General features: G+C 45.4%; 2 protein-coding genes across 5 annotated transcripts in view; one reads left to right on the top strand and one right to left on the bottom strand.

Moving 5' to 3' along the window:
* The window catches only part of cacna2d4a (calcium channel, voltage-dependent, alpha 2/delta subunit 4a), a 46,835-nt gene that overhangs the window by 15,751 nt on the left and 13,317 nt on the right, over positions 1-17,767 (top strand). The window lies entirely within an intron of this gene.
* Positions 638-13,860, bottom strand: LOC144035045 (leucine-rich repeat and transmembrane domain-containing protein 2-like). Its single transcript, XM_077544378.1, has 7 exons — positions 13,504-13,860; positions 8,700-8,835; positions 2,930-3,150; positions 2,457-2,582; positions 2,129-2,217; positions 1,906-2,063; positions 638-1,159 (listed from the first exon to the last, which is right to left on the bottom strand). The coding sequence occupies exons 2-7, from the start codon at positions 8,752-8,754 to the stop codon at positions 654-656; spliced, it is 1,155 nt and encodes a 384-aa protein (XP_077400504.1). The 5' UTR covers positions 8,755-8,835; positions 13,504-13,860; the 3' UTR covers positions 638-653.

Below are 17,767 nucleotides of genomic sequence, written 5' to 3'. Positions count from 1 at the left end.
CTCTCTCCGGGAAAGATCGCTTTATAAAAAAAAAGGAAGGAAACGACGGGTAACCGATTAGGGCGTTAAAGTGCTGGAAAGTTCTGAAGTCCTTCGATGACGCTTGTCGGGAGACCTCATATGAGACGCGCGGTCCGAGGACATTTGAAGCTTTTCTCCCAGGATAAACGACAAGTGCGATCAGTAATGAGAAGTGGACACATTTGAGTGCATGTCCTGAGACGGACCAGAGAGAAGCTGAAATCTGATCCTGCAGTACAAGCTAACTAGATTACCCGTCCACGAAGTCTTTTTGTGGGTCAGGTTTCCGAGTTGAAAGAGCCCGTTTTGCATGAGAGTTTTGGTCCAATCAAGAGGACGCTCAAGAGTCCCTGAAAATTCCGGCAGCCACTCTTCAATGATGTTGCATATGAGATGAAACCTTCTTCTTCTTCTCTCCGGTGCTAAGTTCAGCAGCCAACAGCATCAGTAGGCGGTTCGTAGGCCGGATGACGGGATCAAAAAAACAAAACGCCGGGAGGAGGAAGGCTTTGAAAGTAAAAGAAGACGGATTGGTGACATATGGAGAGTCAAAGGTGCTGATCATTGCTTTCTTTTCCAAACCCGTTCTCCTCTTTGAGCCCTTTTGCCAAACCCCCGAGCCCGTGGCTCCTCTAAGCCACCGAGGAGATCTGTTTCTCCTCGCGATCGTCCGCGTCTGCCTCGCCGTCTCCCATCAGCGGCTGCCTCTTCTTCAGCTCGCGCTGGTATTTGGCCATCAGCGAGGCGTAGATGCAGCCGTACGCGGCGGCGGCCACCATCATGATGCAGACGATACCGCACACCACGCCGGCGATCACCACCGTGCCGATGGCCCGCCGGACGCTCACGGGCCGGTAACGGGCACGCACGCAATCTGCGGGGGCTTCTCCTCCTCCTCCTCCTCCTCCTCCTCCTGCGTTTGAAGAGGAGTCGTCGCCAGCAGAAATTGGTGGCGTCGCGCTAGGGTTAAGAGCGCCCCTGCTGCATGGAGGACCTCCTCGAGATCCGTCACCTCCTCCTCCCCCGTTCTCATCCTCGAGCTGGAGGCAATAGTTGAACATTTCCACGGGAACGCCGCGGATGTCTCGCCCCCGCAGCTCTTTGGGGAGCGTGCACTCCACCGCGTCCACCTTTCCGCCTAAAGGAGAGAAAACAAGAGGATAAGAGGCGGGTCGTTCCGGAAACACCTCGTGCCTGTCAAACCGTTAATTGAAAGTAAGAGGATAAGACAGCAAGCCAGGACGAAAGGGGGCGGTAGACCGACACCGGAATGACTCATACATCGCTAAACATAACTTGGAGACTCAGCTCAGACCTTGTACTGTATAATTGACGAGATGATGCCTGGCTTTATCTCTGTAAACGCCGTGTGATTCATTGCGATGGCAAGATGACGATCTCGGTTATGACCAAACATGATTCAATCGAATCTGGGAGGTTACTGACTTGAGGAGGCGCTATTCAGCTCTGTGGCCAAACATTTTCACAGAGCCTTCTGTCGGTAAACATCCCAGCAGGGCGCCTTGAAGTTGTCGCGAACAGATTGCAGAGCTTTCTCGCTCAATCTCAAGATGGCGCTTTGTCAAACGCGGCGAGGTGGCCGGAGCAAGAGTAGACGAGCGAGGATAATGGAGCAGAGAGGAGATGTCGCTTCATTAGCGGGGCAGCCGAGGCCCGGGGCGCTGAGGTGAATGCGGCTTTTCACACATGAGGAGACAACACGGAGCAGCTGTGCTTATGCCATGCGCCGGCGTGGACGATAGACGTTCCGCGGGAGGCGGGAACGAGATGCCCGTTCGCCCGGGGATGATTTCCTTTTCGCCTCATCATTGCCAATCGCGAGGACCCCGCTTGGAGCCGCCGTGACATGAATCGCGCGCTCACCTCGGTACAATAGCCACTCCATCCAGTGTTTGAACTCCCGCAGGTTGCAATCACATTCCCAGGGGTTGTGTCCCAGTTCCAGATGTTGGAGGTGGGCGAGGGGCTCAAACGCTGCCCTCTCCAAGCCGCGCAGTCGGTTGCCAGCCAGAGACAGCCACCTTATGTGGGTACATTTTGCAATCAATAGACTGACAAGTGTGTGTTGGCGCAGATGTTTGCGTACCTGAGACCTTGAACCTCATCCAAGAGCCCCAAAGGAACAGATGCCAGGCCATTGAGGGAAAGGTCGAGACTCTGGAGACCCCCCAAACCCTGTAAGAACAGCACCAGCAGCAGATTTACTTTGGCAGTCCGGTCTCGGATCAATGATGTTGCTTCCGGGGAAGTCAACGGCTGATTGATGATAACTTTGTCTGTCCCAAGTAAAGTCCTGCTCATTTATACATTCATTCCGTTTCAATGAAATAAAAGTGCATGACCAAATTGGCTCATAAAAAATGTGTGCGCCCCAAAATATCATATACACAGTCAATTGGTCTTTTAGTGCATACTTGAAAGAGATCTCTGTCCATTCCTGTCAGAGAGTTGTTGTGCAGGCTCAGTTTTGTCAGATTGCTCATGTCCCGGAATAATCCAGCCGGCAAATTGTCCAGGTAGTTGTTTGAGAGGTCCAGCTCCTGTAACACAAAATGTGACACAACGACGTCACATGAGCCCACAATCACCTTGCGAAAATACTTCACAATCAATAATTCTTCTAAAAAAAAACGGCTCACTCATACTGAACGACTGTTGCACCGACTGAAAAATGTTGATTCTATTAGAAACATTTTTCATTGCTTGACTGGAAGCATTTACAAGAAAAACAACAACTTGGCTGTGAGCAAATCAATGGTGGCCTTGCAAATACCCAAATGTCAACTTCGCGTGACTTTGTGGCCCGAGAGTCCAAGTTTGCGCAAGTCTGCGCTACATTTACGCAACCACAATTATAAGGAAAGTAAACGGCACCAACTGCACGGACCTCCAGAGAGGAGAGGTTAGCGAAGGCCGACGCTCCCAGCGAGCTCAGCTTGTTGTTGGCCAGCAAGAGGGCGCGACTCCCCACCGGCAGGAGGTGCGGGGGAGGCGGGGAGGAGAGGCCACGCCCCCCGCAGTCCACCACCAGACCGTCTGAGGAGCACAGACACAGGGGGGGGCAGGGACAAGCCGGCTGCAGCAGCGCCACCAGCAGGCAGAGGAAGACTGCAGGAGGGAGACAGAAAAGGAAAAAAAAAAAAGCTTCTGTCAGTCCATCTTCTTTGCTTGGATTGGATTCACACACTTAACAAACAAGCCAGTATTTGTTTGTCAGAGCTGATATTTTCGGATTATTTCTGCCTTTACGTGTGCATTCTTCCCCTTTGAGATATCCCTTCTGTTTCATTCTACTGATTTTTTTTTTCATTCTTTCTCATTTTTTTCATTTCAAGTGGACCCCCCCCCCCCCCACACACACACACCCGGCCCCTCGTATTGGTGGTTCTGTCCTTTATGTACTATTGGCTAAAGCTGCACTTTGTAACAATTTGCCCCAAGATATCTTTACAATAGCTTTTCTATTTGACCATTTATGACTGAAACATTTTTAATTAGTCGATCAACACCTTAGCTGCTCATATTGGGAACTCCCGCAAGCCTCTGGCCAATCATTTTTGGAATTTCCCGCCCTCTTTATTTACCCCACAATTTTCCTCAAATGAATAAACTACAAAACAACACAAGCTTCTGGGTTGCGTTGTGATTTATTTATTTAACCCAAAAAGTGGTTGGTCCCTTGCTGACCCAATTTGGGTTATTTTTGACTCAGCTGTTTTTAGTGTAGGAGGGATGTAAATGATTTTGCTATTCGCTCCCTTTTCATAGGCTCGCATTTACATGCTCCCTTAATTCAGTCTTTCCTATTGCCTATTTATCGGTTCAATTCCATTCCAGCCTGACGTTCCTTCTCCCCTGCGTGATTCCCTTTACTTTCTCATCCTCCATCATTTTGCTCTGCGTCCCTTCAATGACTCGTTTACCGCTGCCTGCCTTTGTTTCCATCTACTGTCTTATCAGCCAATATTTGCTCCGTGCGTGTGCGTGTGTCCATATGTTGGTGCGTGAGTGTCGGGTGCTGACAAAGTGTGATATCAAGGAAGCGACTCCAGACGCAGACGTTGCGCACTTCGACTGCCCGGCGGCAGAATTCATCAGTTGCGTCATGTTAGCATAGAGTTAGCATTCATTTCTCGGTGCGCCAGCCGTTTGTTCTTCCGTTATATGGATAAGGTGTGGACACTTGGCCTAATAAGGAGGTGCTTTGCGGCTTTGTTGATGTTGGAGCTGGAGAGGATGTGGCTGACTATCTCCGTTGTAGTTCCTCCTCAAGCTGTTTGATGGGCTTAAGGTCAAGTTCTTGCGCAGCAAACATACATGAATGGATCTTGTTTTGTGCAGTGAGGATGGAAAACAATCTTCTCCAGGAGGCCAAAATGGGCAAACTCCTGATGGCTTAATTCATTTTCCTCACTGGAATGCTTTTGAAAATCAATAATATGCCAACTGTGAGGCTGTGGTCTTTTACAATCTTTCTCTTCTAATTACCCGATGCTTTTTTCCATCTGCCACCTTCATCTGCTTTCCTCATGTTTTCTCTCTCTCTCTCTTAGCTTTTCCTTTCAATGCACACTAGAGGGACTGAATATTGTCGTACATGATAGATAAGAGTCTGGAGATAACGGCTTTTCCTCTGATGTGCTTTTTGGCCACCAGACATGACCTGCCCATGAACTGTAACCATGCAGAATGTGAACAAAATCCTCCAAAAAGACTCACAAATGGACGACAGGAGAGATTAGAGGTTTTGCTGAAATCCTTCAGTGGGGAATCTTAGAAGGATTTCTGCCGTGCAGTGGCTTTGAATTTGCTGTTGCAGGTTAGTGCCGTTGCCGGAGATTTAAGCTGACAGTTGAGCTCAGAGGTGTAGGAGCGACGTTACGCAACCGAGAGGCGGCCGTTTCGGTTTGGGATGCAACGTTCCCTCACAATGCAACGTCAAATCGCGCACAAATCGTGTCTCTGCGAAGGTATTTTTCGACGCCATCCATTTATCCGACCATTCGTTCCTCCCTCTCTCGCATCGTGTTGCTCCCTCCCACTCTCCCTCCCTAACTTTCAACATTTATGAGAGGTTTCTCATGGAGGAGGAGGTGGTGTCTGTTTTGGCTTATTTTAGCTTCTGCAAATCCTCTGCTTTGCTACGAAAAAAGGGCCTTTCTTTCGGCCGATGTTTTCTACATCCTCATTCCAAGCCACTGTGGACCAAACGGGATCGTTGTGAGGGAACGCAAAGGGACAGGATGGGTCAAAATTAGGGGTGTCAGGAGGTTAGAATTTTTAAGTGTAATTAATCGCATGACTTCAATAGTTAACACACAAATAATCCCAATTTTTTTTTATCTGTTGTAAATGTACAATAAAATGTAATATTCATATAAAGTTTTCATACTCTTGTTAACATAAAAGTGTAAAAAAAAAAATACTGTACTGTAAAAAAAACAAGTGTGATATTGATTTTTGTTGAGGTCATTTTTTCTGCCACTAGATGGCATCATTGCATTTGTTGGTGACAGCACAGTGCATCTTCTTTTTCACATTAATAGCTATCTAATCTTTAACAGGAAGTATTTTGTCAAATTTTGCACATTTTTAAAATTGTAAAATACAACTTTATTACTGCTAAATTTCGACATGGACGTGTCTGCTGCGTTGCGACAGGAATTCCCCCAGACAGGCTTTCCTAGTAATTGGTCATTAATTGCGTGTAAAAAGAAAAACAGGTGGTGTTACAGGAACTTTACATTAACTCAAAATTAACGCACTCATTTTGACAAAAATAATTACATGCCCGGCAAGATGTTTGAATTAGCAAAACTTTTGCCGCGGCAGTCACAGTGCAGATAAGAATCCTAGTCGGCCTTAGTGAAACACAAATTACGCAACTGCAGTAAACTTACATACGTAATAGGGCCTAAGGCAACATGGAAGCGCTCCATATGCCGCATGCATCTCTTGTGTTGAGACATGTGACCCGGGTGCTGACACCGACTCTGGAGCTAAGCTAGTCAGGGGAGCTTAATTGGACTTTTCCAGGGCAAAGAAATGTGCTCCGAACCTTCCTTGTCGTCCATGTCTCATCCGTAAGGACTCAATTATAACACCGCGTGCCGTGAGGGAACATATCGCTCGTGGGTCCAAATGTCGTGCGCCTTTCAGTGTAAGGTTCAAAGGTAGCTAAGTCGTTTTGATTCAATAATTAATTGGAATGTTCCGACTGGTATCGTGCCAAAGACTTACTACTTCCTGCTGTCTAAGTGTGGTCTCAACACAGGAATGTTTGTCTGCATCGTCTTGACAACGCAGCTGTCTGACACGTAATATCCCACGGGGGGGGGGGGGGGGGGGGGGCCTCGAGTGACACCGGACCCGTCGGTGATGTCACCCGGCCGCACGTTACCCGGAAGGCAGAGCTGTTTTCCAATGGCGTGCGATCTGATTACGAGCTCCACCAGCTGTCCCCGCTCTTATCTGAACTCCCTAATTTACTAGCCGGCTGTCTGTCGTCATAAAAGCCCCGCGACTTGTTAAATGTGCTTTTAAATGGGTTGCTGGAACTAGCAACTCTACCGTGTGTGTCCATTATCAATTGTTTGAATTGTTATAGTTTTGCTATTTATTCCAACTGTCAACCTATTTATGAGATGTGAATCCATCAACTGGGCATACTGCACTTAAAGTCATGATTTTAGGTGACCCTATGGAACATAAATCAAGGAGATTTAGCTGTGGCGAATGGTTGGACAGGTGGTCACATGCGCCATGTCGGCACTTGTACAGGCGGCGATTTATGGCTGAGCTGCTGCCAGTTTACTTTATGTCCGCACACCACATTTAAACATAACGGAATGCCGAGCCGAGGCCATTTTCCTCAATGATGGTTCACTGATGAAATGTGATGACATCGGGGAAAATGTTTCGCCTCTTTATTCTCAAACTACTTTGCATGTGTAATTTGTCAAAGGCTGATACATCCCCTCTGCAAACTCAAGCATCATTTATTCAGCATATGGACAACAGCCAGCTAGTGTGGTTGTGTTTATACTGTATTTTTTTCCCCCCCACACCAGGGGCTTAGCTTGAAAGGTATAAAGCACGAAGTGGCACACCCGTGCATATAAAATACCATTTAGGCCCCGAGCTGCTCCACCACATGATTCTTTAGGTAGCGCCGTGTTGCCGTAGCAACCGAGGTGCCATCAGCTGATGTTTAAGACAAGCGAGAAAGGCGCCACGAGACAAGTTTTCGGCTGGTGTCAAAATCCTCACCGTTCAACCTCCGGAATAATCACTTACTCACACACACACGTGTCATGGCCACACACACACACAAACATGGATAAGCCTGAACAAGGTGTCGAGGTTTAGGCTGCACTTGCTGACGCTGGGTTGAGAGGGGCCTGGATTAGCATTGCTGGGAAATCCAGTGAAAAATCCTACTTTTTATTAATTATTCCTCCTCTTCCTGACTTCCAAATGTGTGCCACGACTCGACTCTTTAGTTTGGTTCCCTTCTTCACTTGCCAATTCTTAAGGTACACTGCATCATAAAAATGGCCTTAATTTGCTATATTATATATTTATTTTATCCAGTCCAAGCCCACTTTAGCTTTTGGTTGGTTGTTTAGTAAGATGTTAACTCCTTCAGCTAGCTTCAGATGCTACATAGCTCGTTAGCTGGATGATGGCTAGCTTGGAGCTTCGTCAGCTAGTATCAGATGCTAGCTGGTTTCTTAGCCGGATTGACCTTATACGGAGGTGGCCGTAACTTCGTCCATGTTGGACCTGCATGATTATCCTTACCTTCATGAACTTTGACATCTCTTTCATTCTCCTAATGTCATCTTTTAACAAAATTCCTAATTGTCTCCATCTGCCAAAGTCTCTTAACAATCAGGAAATAACATTTAAAAAGCGCCATCCTTAACGATGCGAGCACTCAGCAGCGAAGTAATTGAACATATTGGCACACGCAAGCTCTTTGATTAGATGAGATGCTTGGAGCCTTCCCGCTCTCATTCAGTGACTCCGCCTGCGTGCCGGATTGTACACGCGAATCCCGAGCAGAGCTCATTTGTGGGATTTCTGCAGAGAGTCAAAGAAGACAAGATGGAATCCACACGCGCCAAATAAAAGATATTGAATTGAGGGAGAGTGAGTTTTGGCAAGGTGATCATCTCAGTGTAACAGTCTTGCCAGGGACTTCATTGCATAGAAGCCCTCATACAAGAGTGTTTTCTACTAATTACAGTGCCTTACATTTTGTCACAAACACTACTAAAATCATGTGAGATCAGTAAGTAAAATGAGGCCACAAATGTACGTTTTTGTCGTATTAGACATAGAAATGGTGAGGAAAGGTGCTAAAAAGAAACAACCTTTCGGCCATTTTCTCCCTGCTGTTTGGCATCTAGGGGCTCGGGTACACACTGTGGACTAATGTGGCATTTCATGAAAGGATTGTGCTCACGGCCACAGCATATTCAATGCCCTTATCCTTTGTGAGTGTGTGTGTGTGCGTGCGTGCGCATGCACAAGTATGCCGAGCATGCTAACATTAACAGCTGTCAAAACAGACTGTTCCACATGTATTGTTGGGAGTGTAATGGATGGGATCAATCGGAGCCAGAACTGAGCATTGAGTTCCTCCCACTCACCGGGTCCGGACGGGGGTAGCCCGATGCCCCCTGGGGAGTGGCTGTGAAGGGGCATGACGCACCACTTCCTCGGTGGCGGGAGGCGTCAAACGGCCATGCCTGCAGCCTCCACAAGGGCGGCGACTGCGGAAAGCACCTGAAGAAAGGAAAACGTCAATGAAAATCAATCATAATAGGTTTTGTTCCCAATGATGGGGTCCCGGTCAGAGCTCTAGTCAAGTTCTTCCACACCTCATCAATCACTGCGGAGGACCAACTCTGCCAGAATTAAAAATAAATAAACGAGCATCTCTAATTTGCGGACGCCTTCCTGGGGGAGTATTTCTGACTCTTGGATTGGCTTCATCCGATGAGGTTATATTTGGATGCAACTAAAGTAGCACTGGGCTTCAGTTCCCACCATGTTTGTCTGTCTGGAAATGTGCCCTGCGACTGACCAGCGACCAGTCCAGGGTAAAGTCTGCCATTATGCGCGAAATCACCTGGGATAGGCTTCAGCTCCCTGACTCAGAAGGAGAGAAGCGAAATGCAAAATGGATGCATGAAATAAACGAAGAACATGAACCCAAACCGTGATTAGAGATGCCAACAGAAGCGCATAAATGACATTCATCAAGTGATAGAAAATAACCTCCTGCAGCTTAAGTAGCACTCGGCAAACGCGTCGGTCTTGCAATCTGAGCGCAATTCTGAAAACGTTGGCGTGATGCTACGAGACGCCCCCTTTTCGCCAGAGCGTCATCCAAAGCCAATTAGCCATGTGTGAAGTAACGGCACTCTTTAGATTAGGCTGGAGTGCAATAATTATCCCTGATGTGCCCCCCCCCCCCCCGACCCCCACTCTTTCCAAATCATTCTTTCTCTCTCACTCAGTGGCACGAACTGAGGTCTGCGTGAGGATGCGTGTCGAGTGATTACGGGAATTTGCATTTTAAGTGGCCCGGCCAAACGATCAGATGTGTGCTGATTTAACGGGAGAGGAGGAGCCAGAAGTAGTTGACAGAAATGTGTGGGGGATGTAAATGAGCTCAACAACCAATTAAAACGAAGCAAGAAAGTGTGACAACATACACTCTTAAAACTGCTGGGTCAAAAGTAGCCCAAATTGGGTGAAGTCGTGATCACAGCGTTTTCTAAGAATGTTCCACTCATTTTACTTCAACTTCAGTAAACTGTCAAAAATGGTGACCATCTTTAGCCGAGCAAATCCAATCCTCAACTCAATCTGGTGGGTCAAACAAATTAACTATTAATATTGTTCTCGTTAACTCATCACACTACTGTACTTTATCTTTTTTTCCCCCCCAGCGTTCTTCTGCTTTACAGCCAGGCATTGACTCTTATTGTTGAGCCGTGAAGATATTCAAGCAGCCCCGAATGTGATTAGAAAGTCACATTAGCCAAGCTCCTCATCTTCATCCTTTGGGAAATCTCACTTGTTCTTTTTGAATCGCAAGCACACACATGCGCCATTTAAAAATTCGCAAGTGAGGAAACAAACGAGAAAGCTCTGTTGCTTTTTTTTTTTTTTTTTTTTTTTTTTTTGCCTCCATATGTTTCCGTATAAAATATAAAACACTGTAGCTGTTGAATAATACAATTGTGACACTTTAACTCTGACATGCATCTGTTTGTTTCTTATTGTGGTGGCATACTGTACCGTCATTTGACAGTCAAAACAGAGCGTAATTATCTTACTCAACTTTATTCATGAAGTGCGTTGAAACAACCACAGCCGGGACAAAGTGCACACAGGTAAAAAAAAAAACAACATAAGATATAAAACAATTTAAAGCAATAAGTGAATTTCTAAAATGCGCAGGTAGCCAGTGGAAGGAAGTCAAGTTATGTTGTCCCTCTTATGTGCTCCAGCTCAGACTCGAGAGCGGTTTAAGTGAGGGCTGGCTGACTCCAAAATTAAGATGTTACAGTAATTAGCCAAGATGTAAGGCTGATTATTTTCTCCTTTAAATTATGGATTAGTTAAAACCCAGGTGCGTATTTGAGGAAAAAATACTTAGAATAAAAAATGTTAGAAAAAATAGCTATTAGCTCCTTGCACCATTTTCTCTTCAATATACAACGTTCACAAAATGGTATCGGCATCTCAACGAGACCCAATCCAGCAAGCAGAGGTCCCTTTAATGTAATAAACCTTTTGGCATGGCGTTGAGCAAGCAACACGGCACGGCGGCTATTCTCAGAAAGCTTTTTTTACCAATTTGACCCGCGCCCCACGTCGCTCCCACACACGTCAATACCTGCCAGTCAAAGCGGCCGGCGTCGAGGTGGGGTGGCTGCGAATCACATGACGCCTCATACCCGACCACGGCCTTCTCTTATGTCCTCTCCTCTTTCCTCGCTACTACTTTTCACATGCTGATCAAGCCACTTCCTGTCTGCACTTGGATTTATAACTCCATGCGCTGCCTTCATGTGCCTTTTTTGGTGAAAAACAGGTTGGCATTATTACAGAGAGTTTGGCTTGGAAGAAGCGCTAAACAAGAATACGTGAGCGAGTCTTTGCCCTCGTTTGCCTAATTGATTACCTTTCCAAAGGTATTTCATCTTTTCACAACGGGCCTACATGGCGTGACTAATCGTTTTTAATTGCCAGTGCAGTTTCCGCCCCATTTGCCGGCGAATTGTGTTCCACCTGGTCACTAGGTCGTCGGCAGCTGCGACTTTGACTCACAATCACACTTGAAAGACTTTGTCCATCAAATATTTTGTGCTACAACTGCGGGTGCACAGTATCTGCAGTAGACACTATAAATGTGGCCAACATTATAGAGTAGGACCCGAGATTCGCCAGATTCGCCACAGTGCTGGTTGATGGTCGTGTCGTCATATCTGCCTCAGCGTGAAGATGAACAGACCATTTTCTTACGTCCTGTTCAGGCGTCTGGGGTTTCTATAAATTTATGAAAATGTCCGGTTGGCATTGCTTGACTAATAGGAAGTGAAGTAGATTGTGTAACTGCGACTGGTACCACAATTTTCAATTTCCGGGGGAAGCGTCCTCTTTTTTTGGAAATGGGAATATGGTCACCCTAGCTTGAAACTTGTCTGACCGCGGAGCTGGAACGAGCTGCCAGTCAATCATCCCCGCCTGCTCTCCCGGCTGCTCGTGAACTTCCAAAAGAATGCTAGGCGCTAAGCTAACTTGCCGCACCAGCAACGTTACGAGCTGTTGCTGACTTGTTAGCAAAGCTAAACATGGCGGGGAGCCACTTCTCCAAGTCACGTATCCTTGGCAAATAAGATCATCTTCACTCAAGTATTTTTAGAGAAGAAAAAACTGAACAGGAGCAGAAGCTTTGCTAACTTTTAAGCTAGCTCCAATTCACGTATCCTTGGCAAATAAGATCATCTTCACTCAAGTATTTTTAGAGAAGAAAAAACTGAACAGGAGCAGAAGCTTTGCTAACTTTTAAGCTAACTCCAATTCACTTATCCTTGGCAAATAAGATCATCTTCGCTCAAGGATTTTTTAGAGAAGAAGAAGAAACGGAGAAGCTTAGCTAGCTTTTAAGCTAACGTAAAAACACTCAAATGAGCGCTAATGTGGTACAGTACACTTAGGAATCCTTCTGGAACCCCATTACAACATGAATTAAGTAATTAACTATGAACTAAAAATTAGCAGCTAATTTAATGAATAATGCAACAGCTACACAGTAAGCACACATGTTTGAAAACTGGAAACAAATCAGCTTTGTTAAAGGACTATATAACTCATTCAGATGTAATTATGAGACATTTTTTACACTTATATCGGTACAACTTTGGGGGTTTTTCCCCATGCAACAGTGCAGCTCGCAAACAAAAGTAGAACCAAGCAGCCAAGCGTAGCCAAATCCATTTTTAATGGCTTTTCTAGCACGGAGACGACAAACACACACGCGCGCACACGCATGCATGCACGCACGCACATACATGCACAGACACCTAAATACATGACGATAAGCTTGACACTTGCGGACGTGCGCGTTGACAAGCGCGCCAAAGCGAAATATGCACACGTGTCCAAACACACACGTAACGGCCAAACGTACACATTCGCGCATAGCACTGGGATCGTGTGAACACACACACACACACACACACACACACACACACACACACACACACACACACGCGGATGGTGACAAAAAGTGAAGGTCAAACTGAACCCAAGCCTGATGGGTAGAGGTCAAAAGTATGCCATTGCATAACAGGATATCATAGCAAAGATTGGAACAACTTTTTGGGTGAAGCTTTTTTAGTCTTGAATTTCGCACTTATTCGTTTCGTGGTGACAAATCGACAAATGTCCTCCCCTTTAATTAGCTGTCAATCAAGTGGAAGACTATATTGCGAGGAATACACACTAGTTCCTCATGTGACATTTGGACACTTAAGCAGGAGCTTTGAGGTTAGTGACGCGAGGACGGCTCCAAAACTGCATGTGTTGTTATGAAGCTATTGTGAGGGAGCGCTTTCGAAAATCAATAAAAAGTCAACACATTTAACTTCAGCGTTATTCGATTTTTGCCGTCTCATGTTACAGAATTGCTTTATGGTGGCCACAATAAGAATGATGAGATTATTTTTTATGTTGCTAGAGTATTCGATTATATGAGTAATAATCCATCAACTTGTTTCAAGTGTGACAAAGCTCACCACATAATATATTCCATGAAATTGGGAAACGCCTTGTCAAGTTTTTTTTCTTTTCTTCATTTTTTTTAACAGTGATGTTAGCGATGCTGTATATCTTTGGAGCTTTAAAGATGTTATTTATAAATATGCAAAGACTCACCTTTTGTTTAAATATTTCAGCACACACCAGTTTCACTCTGCTCTCCTTTCACGCATCCCCCCCTGCCAAAATCATCCCTGTTATTTTTTTTTTATTTTTAAAGAATCCAAAATGGAAGAATCTTAAGAAAAATACAATACATCCATACGTTGAAAATCCTGGTGAGGGCAAAAACAAGAATAATCCTTCTTTATGTATAGAGACAATCCCTTGCTTGTATCAAAAGCGCTCGGGGGTGGGGGGGGGGGGTGTAACAGAGAAAGCTTATATAGTGGAGGAAAGCGAGGATGGAAATGCTTAATCCTCGTCTTCACATCCAGTCCTTGTTTGAATGACACGTCCGGTGGCGTCCTCCTCGCTGGCTCGTGAGCATCTGAGGTGTGTGCGAGCAAGAGAGAGACGGCGCGCGAGCGTGTGTGTGTGTTTGTGTGCGTGTTTGTGTGTCACAGACAGAATGAGAAGGTGCTGGCGTCACGCTCGCCCGCCCGTGTGCCGCGATGTTTGTGATTCCTGCACTCAGCACACATCTCAGCGTGTGCGCGCGTGTGCGCGTGTCATCCGTGCTACACTTGAGAGCTGTTTTTTCAGCGTGCGCCCACCTCCCTTTGCTTCGTCCCCGTATGCCTGCGCAGTCGTGCGTGCGTGCGTGCGCGCGTGCGTGCGTGTTGTCAAATATAGCAAGTGTACACTCTGCCTCTGTCTGCCCCTCAGCTCTCCCACGGTGACACAAGAGAGGATGAGGGAGTCGGAATGCTTGGACGTGGAGAAAGAGGGGATAAAGATAAAGTAAGATGGGAGGGGGAGACACGAGGAGGAGGGGTTTGGGCTGGGGGCGGGGGTGGGGTCTCATCAGCTGATTCAAGTAAAGATGAGAATCTCCCTCTCGGCCACATGGGCTTTTCTCCTCCCTCCATTTTCCCGCCCTGCTCACGATTTCCATTATTTCCTTCCTATTGCCTGTGGCAGCTGTCGTAATACTGGCGTTTTGTGTGTGTGTGTGTGTGCGTGCGTGCGTGCGTGCGTGCGTGCGTGTGCGTACCATGCACATCTGAGCCACCTTTCGTTTTGCTCTTTGCATAACAACAATATGCTCATTTTGGTGTCCAAATAAAAACAGTAGGCAGGCAAGCTGAGCTTTATTGATGCAGCCAGGGCGGTATTCATTATTGAGGGTGTACAAATAATTAGCATTGCATCATACTGAAAGAAGTCCTGAGTAATTTGGGTGTTTTTTTATTGACTGATATGTTATTTGAGGTGCGGCATTTATTTATTCACCGGGAAGAAATGCCTAGTCATTAATTGTTGTGGGAGCCTCTATTTGAGGAAAAACACTCACCAGAGCTCCATACAAGTCACCTCTATTAAGGGCAGAATTTATACTGAACGCCGTACCTCCAACAGATGGGTTTAGATTATGTGTACCGGTACTCGTATATCACAGCAACTCAGTGGCATGAGCAGTTTTTGTGTTGTTATTTGAGGTTTAGCTTTTTTATTTTTTTTTATTAGCGTGATTGACCCTCCCTGTCATGAATTGGGGCGAGGGCTACTTTTTGAGGAAATACTCTCAACTGAGCATCATGCGGGTTATCTTTATGAAGGCAAAATAATAAACAAGATGCCTCTTTTCAGGTGCAGTGGGTTTAGATTATGCATACAGTACCGTAGATGTCAGAGTGAACATCATACAAACGTTTCTGCTGCTGTTGTTGTTATTTGAGGTGCGGTGTTTATACGTCACATGGTTAACACTCCTGGTTATTGATTGTTATAGAGGCCACAATTTGAGGAATTACGCTCAACTGAGTTAGTTAAAGGAGTTACCTTTCCAAAGGGCAGACTTATCACAACCACCCCGAGGAAGTTTACGGTTGTTATTGTTATTTGTGGTGTGGCATTTATTTATTTGTGTGAACAAAATGCCCAGTCATGAATTGGGGCAGAGGCCTCTATTTGAGGAAATATGCTCAACTGTGCGCCATATGCGTTAGTCTCTTGTTTTATTATATTATAATACAATATAACAGCAAACCGCTGATAAAACACTCCAGTGTTTCCTAAACAGGCGTGCGTGGACATATGTAACCATTTCTTTCCCAGACTAGTGGCACATGCCGTGCCAAAATCACAACAGCCGTGTGTCAACTGTTGTGTCTCTTTAGCTGACTGAGGAAAAGAAAGTCAAACTGCTCTAGTGGGTCTGAATATTATTCATGTTGAGGATTTTGTTCCTGATGTTTAAAGTTGAAATGCCTGCACGCTGCTTAGTGGTCTGAGCGGGACAGCGAGCTGAACTTTGGCGACATGATGCAAGAAATACTGATAGTTACATTTTAATATCAATTTTTTTTTTTTTTTTACAGGAGAGCTCAGTATTGTTCATTTGATTTGACATCATCATTGCTCTCCTTTAAAAAAAAAATAAAAAATAATTAAAAAAAAATGTTTTTATTTCCTTTCTCTTTTTTATTTTTATTTTTATATATATATATATATATATATATATATATATATATATATATATATATATATATATTTTTTGTATGTGGGTGAGCATGTGCGCGTGTGCGTGCGTGTGTGTATTCATCAGTTCACCTAAAGCCCATTAAAAAAAAATCCCATACTAATAATATAATATAATAATAAATTGCCAAATGCAGAAACATCAACGTAAGTTATCACGATGTAGTGGCTCTCGCTAACAGACAGAATTTTAATATCAAATGTTGACATCGATGTTTGGCAGAGTTAAAAACGCTGGCTTGGATTCAAAGCCGTTTGTTTTCCTTTTTTTTCCCCCTCAATGGGGTAATATATCCTCATTGAATTGCGCAGGTACTAAATTCTCTGATTGTCTGCTTGGCATTTCCTGTTTCCTGGTAGCAATTCATGGCTGTAAAGTAGAATGTAGTATGTCACGCAGCATATAATCACATGTCTGCTTCCTTTTATAGTTCCTCTAATGAGCACCAGAATCATTTGGCAGTCTCTGCGGTGCTTTTAAATCCCGCCGAAGCTAAAGAAGTCTCGCCTTCTACAGTAGCACTTGTTTGTTTTGTGTCCCTTCGGACGATTTGGCTGGCGAGCACGCGCGACCTTGAGCAGTTCATCACTAGCTGGCAGCTCCAAGGCGAGCGTTATTAAAGCGCCGCCGTAGCGCGCGACCTTCCCGGAACGAGCGGCGTGAAAATCTCGAAAGGGCTGGCGTAACGGCGCGTCGCCTTGAAGCGGGGGAAAGTCAATCATTTCATATCGCTTGACTCTGTGTGATGTCACACTTTGTGACGCCCATTAAGCCTGTGGAGCGAGGGTGCCGGTTCCAGCTTCTGTTGACATTTTTGGCGGGGAATGTGACTCAGTGTGTTCAGAATTAACCAATCACATCCAAACTCAAGTCAATCGGGCGTCACACCTGCCACCATTTAAAGTGCCTCTGATTAACGCCAAATACATTTCAGATATTCTAGTCGAATTTTCCTGCCGTTTTTAATGTTTGTATTTTTGCTGACAAACTGCTCATAATTCCCTCCATCTTGTAGAAGGCTCCAGATGAAAACAAACATTTCAACCTTGCGTTCACATTTTCCCACGTGTGTTTGGGAGATTTTGGTGGGGAAATACTGCCTTAGTGTACGTAATATTTTGTTCATTGCATGTAGAAAGATTCAAAAACAGTCCAAGCAAACAATCTAGAAGCCACCATATTTAAACAGGGAACATAAATTCCCACTCATACATTAAGATGATGCAATTTTAGCTTGCTTTCTATTTGTGTCCACCCCTGCAGCTTCCAGCGCCAACGCCTCGTGAAAAAAAAAAAAAACACCACATTGGTCATCGGGCTAGCGCGCACATAAACAAACAAGCGGAACATGAAGTGTGGGTGTTGGCAGCGTTTTCATTGGTCATGCGTGTATTCCTGGAAAACCTCCGTCTATTTTAGCCGCCGCTAAATAGCACGCCGTCTTCCAAAGGTGGTGGTTGCGAGGGATTGGCTGGCTTGAAGAAGGAAGAATTTGTTTTGCATTGTGTCGCTTCCGCCAGGCAACTTTGCAGCCCCAGCGCGCTTTTGCTAGCTTCCTATCATCCGCTTGGCATCTTGGCCAAGGACTATTGAGAGCGCTTTTCTGTGGCTGCGGCAACCAATCGCCATCAGGTGCCGTCTGCGTCTATACGGTTCCTGGAGCCGCCCGCTATTTATAGGCCGCCGTCTCGTTGACCTTATCTAATCGAAGAGAGGTCAATGCCAAAGTCTTTATTC

The sequence above is a fragment of the Vanacampus margaritifer genome, chromosome 15 (genome assembly GCF_051991255.1).
Source record: "Vanacampus margaritifer isolate UIUO_Vmar chromosome 15, RoL_Vmar_1.0, whole genome shotgun sequence".
Lineage (NCBI taxonomy): Eukaryota > Metazoa > Chordata > Actinopteri > Syngnathiformes > Syngnathidae > Vanacampus > Vanacampus margaritifer.
This window is presented reverse-complemented; position numbering and strand designations above follow the sequence as displayed.

What these genes read in the sequence shown, in the direction of transcription:
- LOC144035045 (XM_077544378.1), bottom strand. Translation starts at nt 8,754, where the DNA reads ATGCCCCTTCACAGCCACTCCCCAGGGGGCATCGGGCTACCCCCGTCC. An exon ending in CTAACCTCTCCTCTCTGGAG is followed by an intron (nt 2,583 to 2,929) that starts GTCCGTGCAGTT and finishes TTTGTGTTACAG; the next exon opens with GAGCTGGACCTCTCAAACAA. An exon ending in GGAGTGGCTATTGTACCGAG is followed by an intron (nt 1,160 to 1,905) that starts GTGAGCGCGCGA and finishes TCTCTCCTTTAG; the next exon opens with GCGGAAAGGTGGACGCGGTG.